The sequence below is a fragment of the Bombus affinis genome, chromosome 11 (genome assembly GCF_024516045.1).
Source record: "Bombus affinis isolate iyBomAffi1 chromosome 11, iyBomAffi1.2, whole genome shotgun sequence".
Lineage (NCBI taxonomy): Eukaryota > Metazoa > Arthropoda > Insecta > Hymenoptera > Apidae > Bombus > Bombus affinis.
The window spans coordinates 508,962-521,372 of NC_066354.1; the positions used below are offsets into that span (position 1 = coordinate 508,962).

The following is a 12,411-nucleotide window of genomic DNA, read 5'->3' on the forward strand; positions in this document are numbered from 1 at the left end:
CAGTTATGAAGGAAAACGTTCGGTCAAATTAATGAAACATTTCAATCGCATATTTGATGCACTTCTAATCAAGATTTCGAATCTTTATCGAAAAACTTGTATACTTTGTTATCTGGTGAAGTTTAGTATTATTTAATATTTTTTGGTTATATTTTTCCAAATTGTTAATTTTTTAATTGAGATATTTTTATTAGTAACTACATATCCGCCCACAAATCGTTACATATGTAACAAAGTAGCTATGATGCGGCACAATAAAAAAGATCATATTGCTTTTTTTCATATTGTTTTGTGCTATTTTATGTATCGCATAATTCCACCGATCCTTATACAGTACTACGAGTATAAATTGAAATTTTTGGAAATTTATAAAATGTTTGAAAGCTTCTTTAAAATGCTACGCATTCTAGAAAGAATCTACTTAAAATGTCTCTCCTAAAAATATTCAACACGATCTATGTAGCATTCCACAAGTATGATTCGATGTGAACTTTTAAATCACGTCCGAACATATCACGTCTTATCTGGTACACACACTTTCTATTCCTTTTACTGATCCTTCCTACGGAAACTTCCATTTTCTCGCTTGCGAAAAACGATCGTTTAAAAAGTAACAACTCTGTCTGTTAAAGATGTAGTAAAGCTATCTCTGTTCGACGTAGCTGTAGCGTCGTTTGGTGTATCCTGGCAGGGGAGCTCTCTGGGATAGCTGACCTGTGATTGCGTCGAGCAGGTAAGAGATGAAGCGGTCCGAAGTTGATGAAACTACGACGACAAACGTCTGCCTCCTTTAGACGAGAACTGAATACTGAAAGGCAAGAGAGACCATCTTCGAGTGTCTCCCGGTTCACGTACGAACCGGTGAAACTGGTGTCTATCAAACGATGCCGTTTCTCAGTCGTCTTTAATCAACAGATACGAGCTTAGTTAGGTTTTCCTTTCGAGATAGGGCTGAGTTCTCGTTGGTTGACTACGTTTTATGCAACGTCTTCTTTAATAGCGCTTTTTATTGCGTCATTTCACTGGTTTAATGTCCACCCACGGTACTAAAGTGCGTTTGCCACGTGGTCACGCGGCCATCTACGATGTCATATCCTCGCACGTCCTCGATACGGTACAATCCATTCGCGTTTTCACATGTTTCATAGGACTTAGCGAAAGTGGTTCGAGCGATCCGCTGTTAGCATTATACTCGTGAACGTTTACGGAATTTGGAAACGTTTGGCTAAGCCGGCGTTTAGATTTTTAATAGATGTATAGATAGATTTTTTAGATTTTTTAGTAGATATATCCATTTTCTTGGAAACAATTTCAGTGGAAGACGAAAATATTCGGACATTTGGAAAGTAATTATAAAAGGAGCAAGAATTTCTATATTATTGAATATATTCAAATACGTGCCACTGTATGTTAAACGTACAAACTTACAGCGCTAAATGTATGTAGTATCTAAAATGGGTCTAGAGTAAGGACAAGTAAGGATGCTTTATTTGTTAACAAGTTGGTATAGTTTGTGTATTTAATAACGATGAATATAATGATAAAGCGTGACAGATTATTCAATAATAAACAATGTCAACGTGTTCGTTCGGCTTAGCGGCTTTATACACCCGACCTCTTGACGTGTGCTCTTAGAATCTTCAAGAAGGACTACTCTGACCTTAGATCATTTCTTGGTCTTCTCAGAGAGTCTTCTGGTCTTCTTCGCGCCTATGATCACATATGCCGTATTCTTTTGAAACAAACCGAAATCGACGTTTCTGGAAGTCGCTGCTTGGCGACAACCACGCGCTCGTCGATACATTGTATACCCTTCACCGGGCAACTCCGGCGATCCGCCTGCGACATTGTAGGACCGCGAGCGACGGCCAGAAACGCGATCTATACTAAAGCCTCGCAGCGTAACAAAGCGTACACCTCCCTCTTTTTTTGATACTACATGTATATGAACGAAATTTAATCTGCAAGTGCTATACAACATCAAAATCTTAAAGAAATTGGCAAAAAAGAGTGGGAAATATACTTAGGAGTAGGTATTGTAAAAATTTTGTTTTTCGTCAAAAAGGAAAGCACGTTCATAATAATATGAACAATTCATATAAATCTTATAGATGATTTACTTTCATCATATTATAATAAAGAATTGATCACCTGACTAACAGACTTCAAAATTATGTTCGTAACAATTCTTGCAATTTAATTTATGTTAGGTAACATGTCCAATTGGACAAATTTCATTTTGTCATTCTTCCGATCAAATATAATGAACTGATCGGCTTTTCTGTAGGATTCTTCAAGATTTAATTTGTCTTACGCAACGCATTTCATCGAGAAAATCCTACTTCCTTATTTCTTGGATCGAACACAGAGGAATCTACGGTTTCTCTGTAACAATCTTGGCAATATGTTACATTGAGAAAATTCTACTTCGCAACCTCTTCGATCGAACACGAAGGGGTGGTCGTTCTTTCACGTAACGTTTCATTAAGAGGTCGTCAAATGCAGAAAGGAGCGAGACACCGGAAAAGAAACGGATGTCCGGCCAGTTTCTAATCTGCATAATGAGGGAACTTTTTAAATCTAATTTACGTCTATCAACCATCCCACGGGAGACACATTTCCCAGGATTACTCTGCAGTTCTATGCTTTATTTGCCAGTTTTCCATTCTCCTCTCCGCCGCCAATAAATCCTCACGATTTATATTTACTAAAAATCTTCAATTCCGTCCTACAAACTGTTGCATAATCAAGAGCGAAGTTTCTTTCCTGTGAAGGTAGCCACGTTGCGTGATTTCAAGAACCGAATGGAATTTTTACGTGGAGGTATATTTTCAACGCGTATTATGTCAACGTTCTCGCGTTTTCTACTCGCGGTAATGCGAATTCTCTTTGTAATTAAAGAATTATCCGAAGACTCCCACGAATATCTCGACGCATTTGAAACGCTGGCCGCTTGTTAAGAATGAATGTTTTAATGTTCAACGAAAGCTGTCCGCTGTTCTTAGTGTTGTTCACTTTTAGCATGATATTTCTCAACATGGATATTTTTCCAAATGTTTGAATTTGATTTTCTTTACTTTTTCTTTTTGACTGTTAGCTAGATAAAAGCATCTTTGAAAGGGAGCAGAGGAAAGAACGTAAAGTATGTTCTTTTTGTTTCAGTGTTAAGGAATTTATGGTTTGCTGTTTGGAAGTTTTCATTAATTATCGTATTTGATAATATTCTGTGACAGAAAAACTCTTTAATGCTTTTAACGCGGATTATTTCTTTATATGAAGTATCAGCATCAACAAAGTGTTTGAAGTAATATGGTACATATCAGTATGTTTATAAAAATGCTTCTTTTTATGAAAATAATCTAGGAAAAGAGAGTTTTGCTTCTCCATCTTAAAATGTCTCAGAATAAAATGTAGAAGAAATTAAATATAGCGAAAATAAGAATGCAAAGTAAACGTTTTTCATAAACGAAATGAAATTGAAAATGTATAGAGGGAATGGATTTAAAATATCGAACTGATAAAATTATATTTGTTAATATGATAATATTCTATTAAGTCTCTATTTATAACGTGAAGAACCCTCACCAGCTGGCACAATATGGTAGACACAGGGCTCGAGCTGGGTACCCTGATCGTTGGTGCCCCAACAAAGCAAAGTACCATAGTCCAACTCTGTCATCGGTGTGTAAGAGGCTGTGGAACGTGTTCGTTCACTGGTGACGTGTGCCTGTGGTATGTCGATCGCCTCCATTGTGTTATTGAATTTCCACGTAAACGTTACTTCCGGTGGATTTGCCTCGAGCTCGCACGGTATCCTCGTGGTTTCCTGTCGTGCTACTCCGAACACCTTTACCTGACCGTGGTGACAGACTGGAGTGACTGAAAGAGAAATAGAAATGCATATACAGTTCCGATTCATTGACTCGGAAATCCGTTCCTGAAAAAGTTATGTTATCCACACTATCCATTGAGTATTAGGGTGCCCCTTTCCCTTGATATTTTATTATTTCTTATAAATTTTATAGTTTATGACGTGAAATTTTATTGATACAGAAAAATATGTCTTAATTTTAATTGATATGGAAGATATATATATCTAGGAATAGGAAATTTCATTATCTATTATTACGTTTTTTATATTCTAATATACACAAATTATATTTAAATATTCTTTTATCTTTGAAAATCAATTGGTATCTATGGTTACTTTTTCTAAACATTCTATTTCTTCATTCTTATTAGAATCATTATTAAAAGATAAATACACTATACCAAATTTGCGATAGCTCTTAATTACGATTTTTATTTACGTTTTTACGATTATTAATGAATTTTTTGTTCCGAAAGTAGAAAATTTTTCCTAATAAATATTTTAATAAACGGTGAAACATCTAAATGTTCCTTTATTTTCGAAAAATCGTTATTATAAAAATATTACATTTACTGCCATCGGAATATCTGGAATGTAAAATATTTTAAAGGAAATGGATTACTTGGAATTATAGATAAAATTAATAGTATGCGTGTTTCTAAGGAAATCAACGATCCACATCGATGATTTTCCCACATCAAAAGTCCCTTGATAGTAGCACTAGGCTTTGAACGGTGGAACGTAAGTTGAGCCTTTTGATCCGCGACTTTGTAGATGAGTGATCGACTGCTATCTAATATTCGTACAGGACAAAGGTAACACGATTATGGAGCACTATCCATGATTAAGCATTAATGATATCCTCGATGTCCCTACGTCATTTCCAAGTCCTTGTCAACCGCAAGCCAGGAACAGCATCAGATTTCGTGGTAATATATAATACATAATATATACATATACATATGCGTGTACATGTATATAGAAAGTATACATGGTATATGGATAGGAAGCTATCTGCTGTCGAAGGATACTAACATCATTAAGGTGCACCCCTTTACCACTGATATGAACTCATAATGCTCATAAAACAGAGTATGTCTAAGAGGTTAATTAACCTTTTACCATTACCAATAAGTTTGCTATAATTGAAAAAATTATCTCACGTATTTCCCCATTAAAATGGAAATAATTATATTTTTACCTTACTATTTCCAACATATAAATCCCTTCTACTTCTCGAAATCAATCTTCTGAAAAATACCATCATCTAAAGTTCATTAGTTTCAATTTACGGAGAAATGTAATTATTCAAAATTCACTTTTCGCAACGCACAGATTCCTTCTGCTTCTTGTAATCAACCGGCCCCCACCTCGCACGGCACGATACAATGTTCATTATTTTCAATTTACAGACACAAATAGTAATTGAAGATTCACTGTTCTCGAAGCGAAAAGCTCTTCCATCTCCCGAGATTATTCCTTTAAAAAATACTATTCTTGGAAGTTTCTTATTTTCAATACCTAGACAAAATTGACTAATGAAAATTCAATCTCTCAAAAAATACCACCATCAAAAGTTGTTTATTTTCAAGTTACAAAACAAAATTAACGATTAAAAATTCGCTGCTCTCAAAACAGAAATTTCATCTGCTTCTCAAAATCACCCCCCCCTCCTCCGCCCGGACGTACTTACATTAAGATCTTACTATTTTCAATCTGCTAACTGATCAACCAAAATGACGAGAATAGAAACTTAACATCAAAAAGTCCTAACTTGGCGATCGGCGTTGGAAAACGGAATTCAGAGTGAGGAATGAGCGATAAAAGTTCTTCACGTGTAGGGGAATGGAAAAAGTGCGGAGGTTACGATAGGCGGGTGCCGGATATCGCGTAGAATTTTCTGAGTGATCTAATCAATGGAAGGTCAGCCCCTTTTCTACTCAAAGTCTTTTGCTCGTCCTCCTTCTGCTGTTGTCAGTGTACGATCTGTATGTACCTATACATTCTTTTACTTTCCGCTTCCACATACAAAGTATTATTGAATTTCTAGGCGAACCGAACAAGACTTCCGTCCCAGAGCCGAGGTCGCATGGGATCTTCTGTCAGGTTACACCGAGTATTCTCCTCTCTCTAGGTATCGTTGTTGTAGCTGAATGTCAATTGCGGAAGCTGTTGGAAATAACGATCGACCTCCGACTTCTTCGAGGATCGTCTCGAATAAAGGATAATCCGACAGACAATTGTCTTTAGTTATCTTTCTCTTCGTGAATTATTTACTCGATAATTTGAGGACTTATTTGTGTCCTTTAATACCAGAAATATCACAGTTATTATTTTGTCAGTATTTCCTCTATACAAGTATATTTCATTTATACTATAGAGAGAATTATTGAAATACAATCTGCTATTGCTCTACATAAAATACTGTATAAATATTTGTCTTTGTTTGAAGCGAAAAGTTTATGGATGATTATATTCGCGAGTGAAAATAATAATTTTCGCCGATTCTTTAACCCATTAAGGATCAACGTTCGTCAACCTTTTGTTTCTAATGTCTTTTTCTAATCAATTCGCATTACTGAATTTCATCAAATTCATATTGAGATTATTAAGAGGAATTCCAAAAATATTTGACCGATATTATTTTTCCTCGCTATTTCTTCTCCCATTTGGATTCTATAGTTTTAAGAAGTCTGAAAAAGTTGAAATATTTTATAGCGCTACAATAAGCTACCTTTCTTTTTTTTTCAAATTATAAAACTCCTTTCTGTGTCTCTGATTTATAGTAGGCTTTCGCGATGTATCTGTTATTCGAATACATTTTTTGGATCTGAACAAAACTTGCTATAATATAATTTATCATAGTAGTAAAACAAAAATTCAGAATCTTCTGATCTAATTATCTAATCTAATTATCAATGAATCTATAATTTAAGTGTTATTCGCGTTTGTCACATCTGGATATAATTCCCGTGATAATTGTGATTGATAGTAGGAAGAAAGGAGATTAACATTTACTGGAATGAAATATCATGTCGTATAACGTATTATGAGAGTGATAAATTCCGTAGCTATCTGTTACTTGATGAGATACGTCCGATAAAAATTGATTGGCAAAACCTTTACGGCGTTTTTTGTTTTCGATCAATTTACATAAATTTACGAATGTTTACGTGACCATATCGTCTTCGTTTGTCAGAGAGAAAGAAGATTGACTGACGGATATGGTTAATTCTTCGTTTTAGCGATTGTACTGTGCTCGAGATGTAAATATATCGTAGGGTCGAAGTGCCAGAAAGGTTAAGTGCTTTCATATTTTATTTTAGATCTATCGAAAAATGAGAGTATCATTAATCTCCAGAGAGAAACTTTTAGTGTGCTGGTTCGAACGATTTCTAAAATATTATGTGGTTAAGTTGAAAAAACCGTAATAGTGAAATAGTGATATGGAATCGGTTCGTCTCACAGTCGAAAATAACGTGCTTTGTCTTTTTAAAAAAATACATTCTCTACTCTGGGATCTTTTGGATAATCATTTATTAATTACTAATATTAGCGAATTATCGATAAGTGACACATTCTAGACTATAATCTTCTATTTCAAAAGCTTCTATAAATTTCTAATTATACTCAAACATGGAATAAACAAAAATTTATTTTTTGTCTTTAAAAAAGAAACAGGCAGAGTTTCCCAATTAACCTAACGTCTCATATGACATGAATATAATTTCTTTAACCTAGGTTGTAGTTAAAAAATCAGTTGATTGTTCTGTACAACATAAAATTCTAAGATTAATAAAAGTATATAATCTGTTTTTTTTTCTAAAAAGACATTATTTAGTTTCAATAAGTTTAAGGTGTTTATAATAAAACTACATATAATGTTAATAATTTAATAATTTTATGTCGTATAGAACGATCAATTGATTTTTTAATTTCTCGCCTATGTTAAATAAATTATATTCAGAGTCATGCCAGGTTAATTGAAAAAAGTTCTCTTTTCGAAAGATAGAAAATTGAGTTTTCTTAACTCTCGTTTGAATATAAATGAATTGACATCAAACGCGAGGATAAAAAATAATGTCTGATACAAGATTTATATTATTCATATTATTAAGCTATATGGAATTTGTAAAAATATCTTTGTACATGACTCAATATTATAAAGTAAGGGTAAAGTAAGTTAAGAACTACTCCATAATCCATAATCCAAACTGTTCACCGATCGATCGTTGCTGACGTTAATCCCGTAAAAGCGTACGAAAACACGGAAGTATCTCGAAAAACCTGGCGACATCGTGTTTCACTTATTTCGACAGATTTCTCGATGCGTTTTCCTGTGTTATTGAGTTTCCAAGTCTCTGATCCGGAGAGACGTTCTGCACCAGCCCCACGATAATTCCCATTCTTCCTGGCTAGTAACGAGGTTAACGTCGTGCCGATCGTCAACATATTGTTGCGTTTACGAATTCACAGCGACTTCCTATCGATTCCTCCCACCATCGTCCACTGACAATAACGTATTAATGCCGTCCATTAAGCATTAATGACGGATCGCCTATGACCCTGCCACGTGCTAAGTGTCTGTGCTAACTATCATAGCGATTTATGTTGCCCGAATGCATAATTCAGCTGTCGTTTGGTATAATATTATTGCGAAGAGACGAAACAGATCATTCTTGAAATCGTCGTTATTTCCGGACTTGTTCCACTTTTTCTGGTCGCTTTTTTGACTTGAAAAATCATTCAACATCTCATAATGTTTGCTTTCTTTGTAAACTTGTTTTATATTTACGCAATGATATTTTATATCTATACACAGCGGCGAATAAAACGAAGTTTAAAGTCGATGCACTATGAATTTGAGTAATTTTTTGTATCGAATATATGTTACCATGTTAGTAACAGCCATCTATTATCGAATATAATAAATAAGAAGAAAGAGAGATTAAGGATAATTGCTGTTATTATGTATAGATCCATTTTTTTTAAATTTTGGTGTCAATTTATATTTTGTACTTTATAAACTTTCTTTCGTCCGCCACTGTATATATTGGATTGTTTAAATAATTTTTTATTTTGGTAGGACTAGAATCGGTTCGTTATGAATTTTACCAAATGATCTTTCTTTTCTCTCTTCGATGAGTTTGAACAAATTTTATGTCCATGTGAAAGAAACGATATTCTTTTATTTAAATTGCGCTAAGAACTTATCAAACAATTTAATAATTTATAAAATTATAATCCAACTATCTTTGAATTTATTCGTTAGCATTTATGCGAAGCTGATTCTGCTACAGTCTTTGAATTCTAAATATCTCAATTTCATTCTCGTATCAACAGAGAGTAAGACTTGAGAAGCTTTAAGAGAAACTTCAAAAACTTTAAATGAAATTAAAGCAAGAAGTTACACATATTACCAATGATTCTTGCATAGCTTCCTCGAAATTAAGAAATTTCATTGAAAATAATGAAAAAAAGAAGGGAAAGATGAACTCAAATAATGTAATCACATGAAGATACAGAATAGAATTCATAGTAATAGGAAGAAGAATATTACACTTTGCGTATTATATGTATTCTGTGTATTTTTCTACTTTTAAATTTCAATATTTAAAATTCAATAATTACGATACTACGTACAATATCATTAAATAAAATTTTCGACAAAATTCTTTTCATTTATTTCATTTATCAGATTGTGTGGAATGCCGCGAAGCAAGTTCCTTAATTATATTTTTATCAGAGGACGAAGCTCTTTCCCTCACATGTACCTTTGAGGAACACACGGGTGAGCGGCTGTTAATAAGGCGAGAGTATTTAATTGGGCTAATTCAGGCAGAAGAGGAAAATTTGAGCTTTTAATAGGAACACATGTATGTTAGGCTTTGTGCGGAGTTTAAACTCCGGAAATACAGAGACAGATGATAAATAGTACTTCCGTTGAAATAAATGCTTCGGAAAAATTATTAGTCGAGTAAATTTAGTAACGGATTGTTAATCATCTGACAAGACGTATTCGTCTTAGACTACTATCCCGGTGCAAACAAAATTATGTTCGGTCCTGTGCAATTTGCAACAAATTAACTAACCATACATTTTTATACATACGCGATACACAAACATTCATTGACATTGGTAAGTTTAGTTTATGATAAATGGATAACAAGAAAAATTACGTGTTACATTTTTCAATATATTCTTTGATTTATGGTAGATCGCTTCTATAAAGTAATTTAACGTATTATGTGCTAAAGATACTTTAAAGTTTCGTTTTCATTAAAATGATACCGATCGAACATGCTTGGAACTGTAGTGGTACTTATGAGTATTTCTTTCCTGGGATGTTACACATGGATCCATTCTATACTGATTATAAAAAATATTCGTTGGTAATATACGTGTTAAAACAAATGGTTTTAAAGTTTGCGGGATAAAAATAGAAGCGAAATATAAACTTCTCGAAAGCCAAATTGAAACTGATCAACTCCACTTTTTATCAATTTTTTAATTGTATTACGTACTTACACGAATAATATTCTATTAAATAAATGATTTATTTTTATAAATTTAATCACCACAAAAAGACGACGTAAGTAATGACAAGTTTAAAATACAGACTTTATAACATCATCATTATTTTTTACTTTTCAATTTATGGAGTTGTTCAATGCAGTTTCTGAATATCTTAACTAACATGGTAATAATAAATAGTTAATAGAGGGTTGATTTTATTCAAAATTTTATTCGATCGGAAAATTTCCTGCTTTCTTCTAAATCTATTTCGAATGTACTCTTTTCAATTCACCACTAACGTTTCAAATATCACCCAAACATTTCACAATACCTCTTATCAACTTTGATAATACGATTCCTTAAATTTCAGTCGCAACTTGTACATCTCCACCCAACCTTCGTGTAAATTAAATTTCTAACTAATAATATACGAAAAAGCCAAATAATCTTCTTATCCGGCGGTACTTGTGCATATTTACGATAGAATGTGTAATCGGGTTTATCCGGCGCGACGTTAGCCTCTTTTTTTAAATCAGCCGGAACGATACATAAAGGAGCGCATTATCAACATCGAAGAAATTGATCAACCAAAACTCATTTGAGCGAAGAATCAACCGGTGCGCGTTATCCCAGTCTTGCTCCTAGACGCTCTGTAATGATCATTAACAGCGGTTAATTAATGTATCTGATTAACAGTAGCCGGTGTATCGATGTTCATGCATCACCTCGAGTCACAAACACCCGTAAAGCATCCGGTATCTTCATACACTAATCCATTGATAAGTTGCGACATTCCCGCTGGGCAGGCCACTGAAAATGTTAATCATCCTGATAGTGTCTCTGCTGTTTTATGGGGTCTTTGATCGATTATCGCCGTGGTTATCGGAATCGTTTCGACAAAATACTTCAAGATTTAATCGGAGGAACAGATTAATCTTCGCGAGATTCTCACGCTAACGACTTCCAAAAAGATTATATCGGTCTTGGCTCAGGGACTTCCGCGTAATTAAATATAGCATTCTTTAAAATTTGATCACGTTTCGTTCGAACTCCGGATCGCTCTCTGGAGTGTACGTTTTGAGTATATTTCTTGGATGGAAGTTTAGGAAACTTTCAAGATCTCATTTTACGCTTTTCAGAAGTTTTCTTTTTCGTAAGAGGCACAAGGAAGTTGAATACATGTGCCTTTCTTTTTATTTACTGGCTTTCGTCCATTGGGAATGGCTCTGTTGATGATCCGGAAATCCGATTCGAAGGGCCTATAATTTTACGTTCGCTTAATTGAAATTATATAAGGTTTAGATGGAGATCAAAGTTCGCGTGAGAAGCGTGGGATTAAAACAGCAACGGTGCTTTTAAAAAGTAACTCTGTAATCGTGTTATCATCTTTGGTGGATCTATTACGGATCTTCGTGCTGAAAGAAATTTGAATTATTTATATCCCTTCGAGTGATCAATGCTTTTTGGGAGAAACTGCGGTAGATAAGTGTCTGAATTACGTATTTATAGCGTTTAATAGGTTTTTGTTGAAATATGTACGATATAACCATGGTATAAATTATTGATCAATAGTGTGGCTCATGATTATTATTACTAAAATTTTGTGCTAAAAATTTGTAGGGAAAGGATAGGAATTTTAAATGCACTCGGAACGCGTTAAAATTTATCGAAACGAGACATATTTTATTCGCATATGTAAAACATTCGTGTATAAAATGTTTCAATATTATAAGGCAACTGTAACATATGATTGTAAGATACGATAGATTATGTTGTTTCTTATTAAAAGATATGAATCTAAATTATATAGATAATATATTTATTGGACACAAAACATATTGTTTTGTTACTTCTTACTAATACTTGTTTTATTGACCTGTAATTCTAAATATCATTGGCGGTTTTGCTAAATTCGTAGTACTGTAAGGATCACACCTCAATATAGAATTCCTAACGGTATCGCCGTTAACTACCCCGTAGGTATACATAAATACATCCTCTGACCTAGCCTCCACTGTTTTCTC

The 12,411-nt window shown here is 33.9% G+C and overlaps 1 protein-coding gene across 6 annotated transcripts in view; it reads right to left on the minus strand.

Moving 5' to 3' along the window:
- The window catches only part of LOC126922040 (hemicentin-2-like), a 568,705-nt gene that overhangs the window by 26,106 nt on the left and 530,188 nt on the right, over positions 1 to 12,411 (minus strand). For all 6 annotated transcript variants that reach the window (XR_007712641.1, XM_050734213.1, XM_050734214.1 and 3 more), the window contains one exon: positions 3,586 to 3,879. Coding sequence is in view for 5 of the 6 variants with exons in the window: in XM_050734213.1 (XP_050590170.1) it covers positions 3,586 to 3,879 (294 nt within the window). In the remaining variant the exon portion in view is untranslated. The remainder of the gene's footprint in view (positions 1 to 3,585; positions 3,880 to 12,411) is intronic.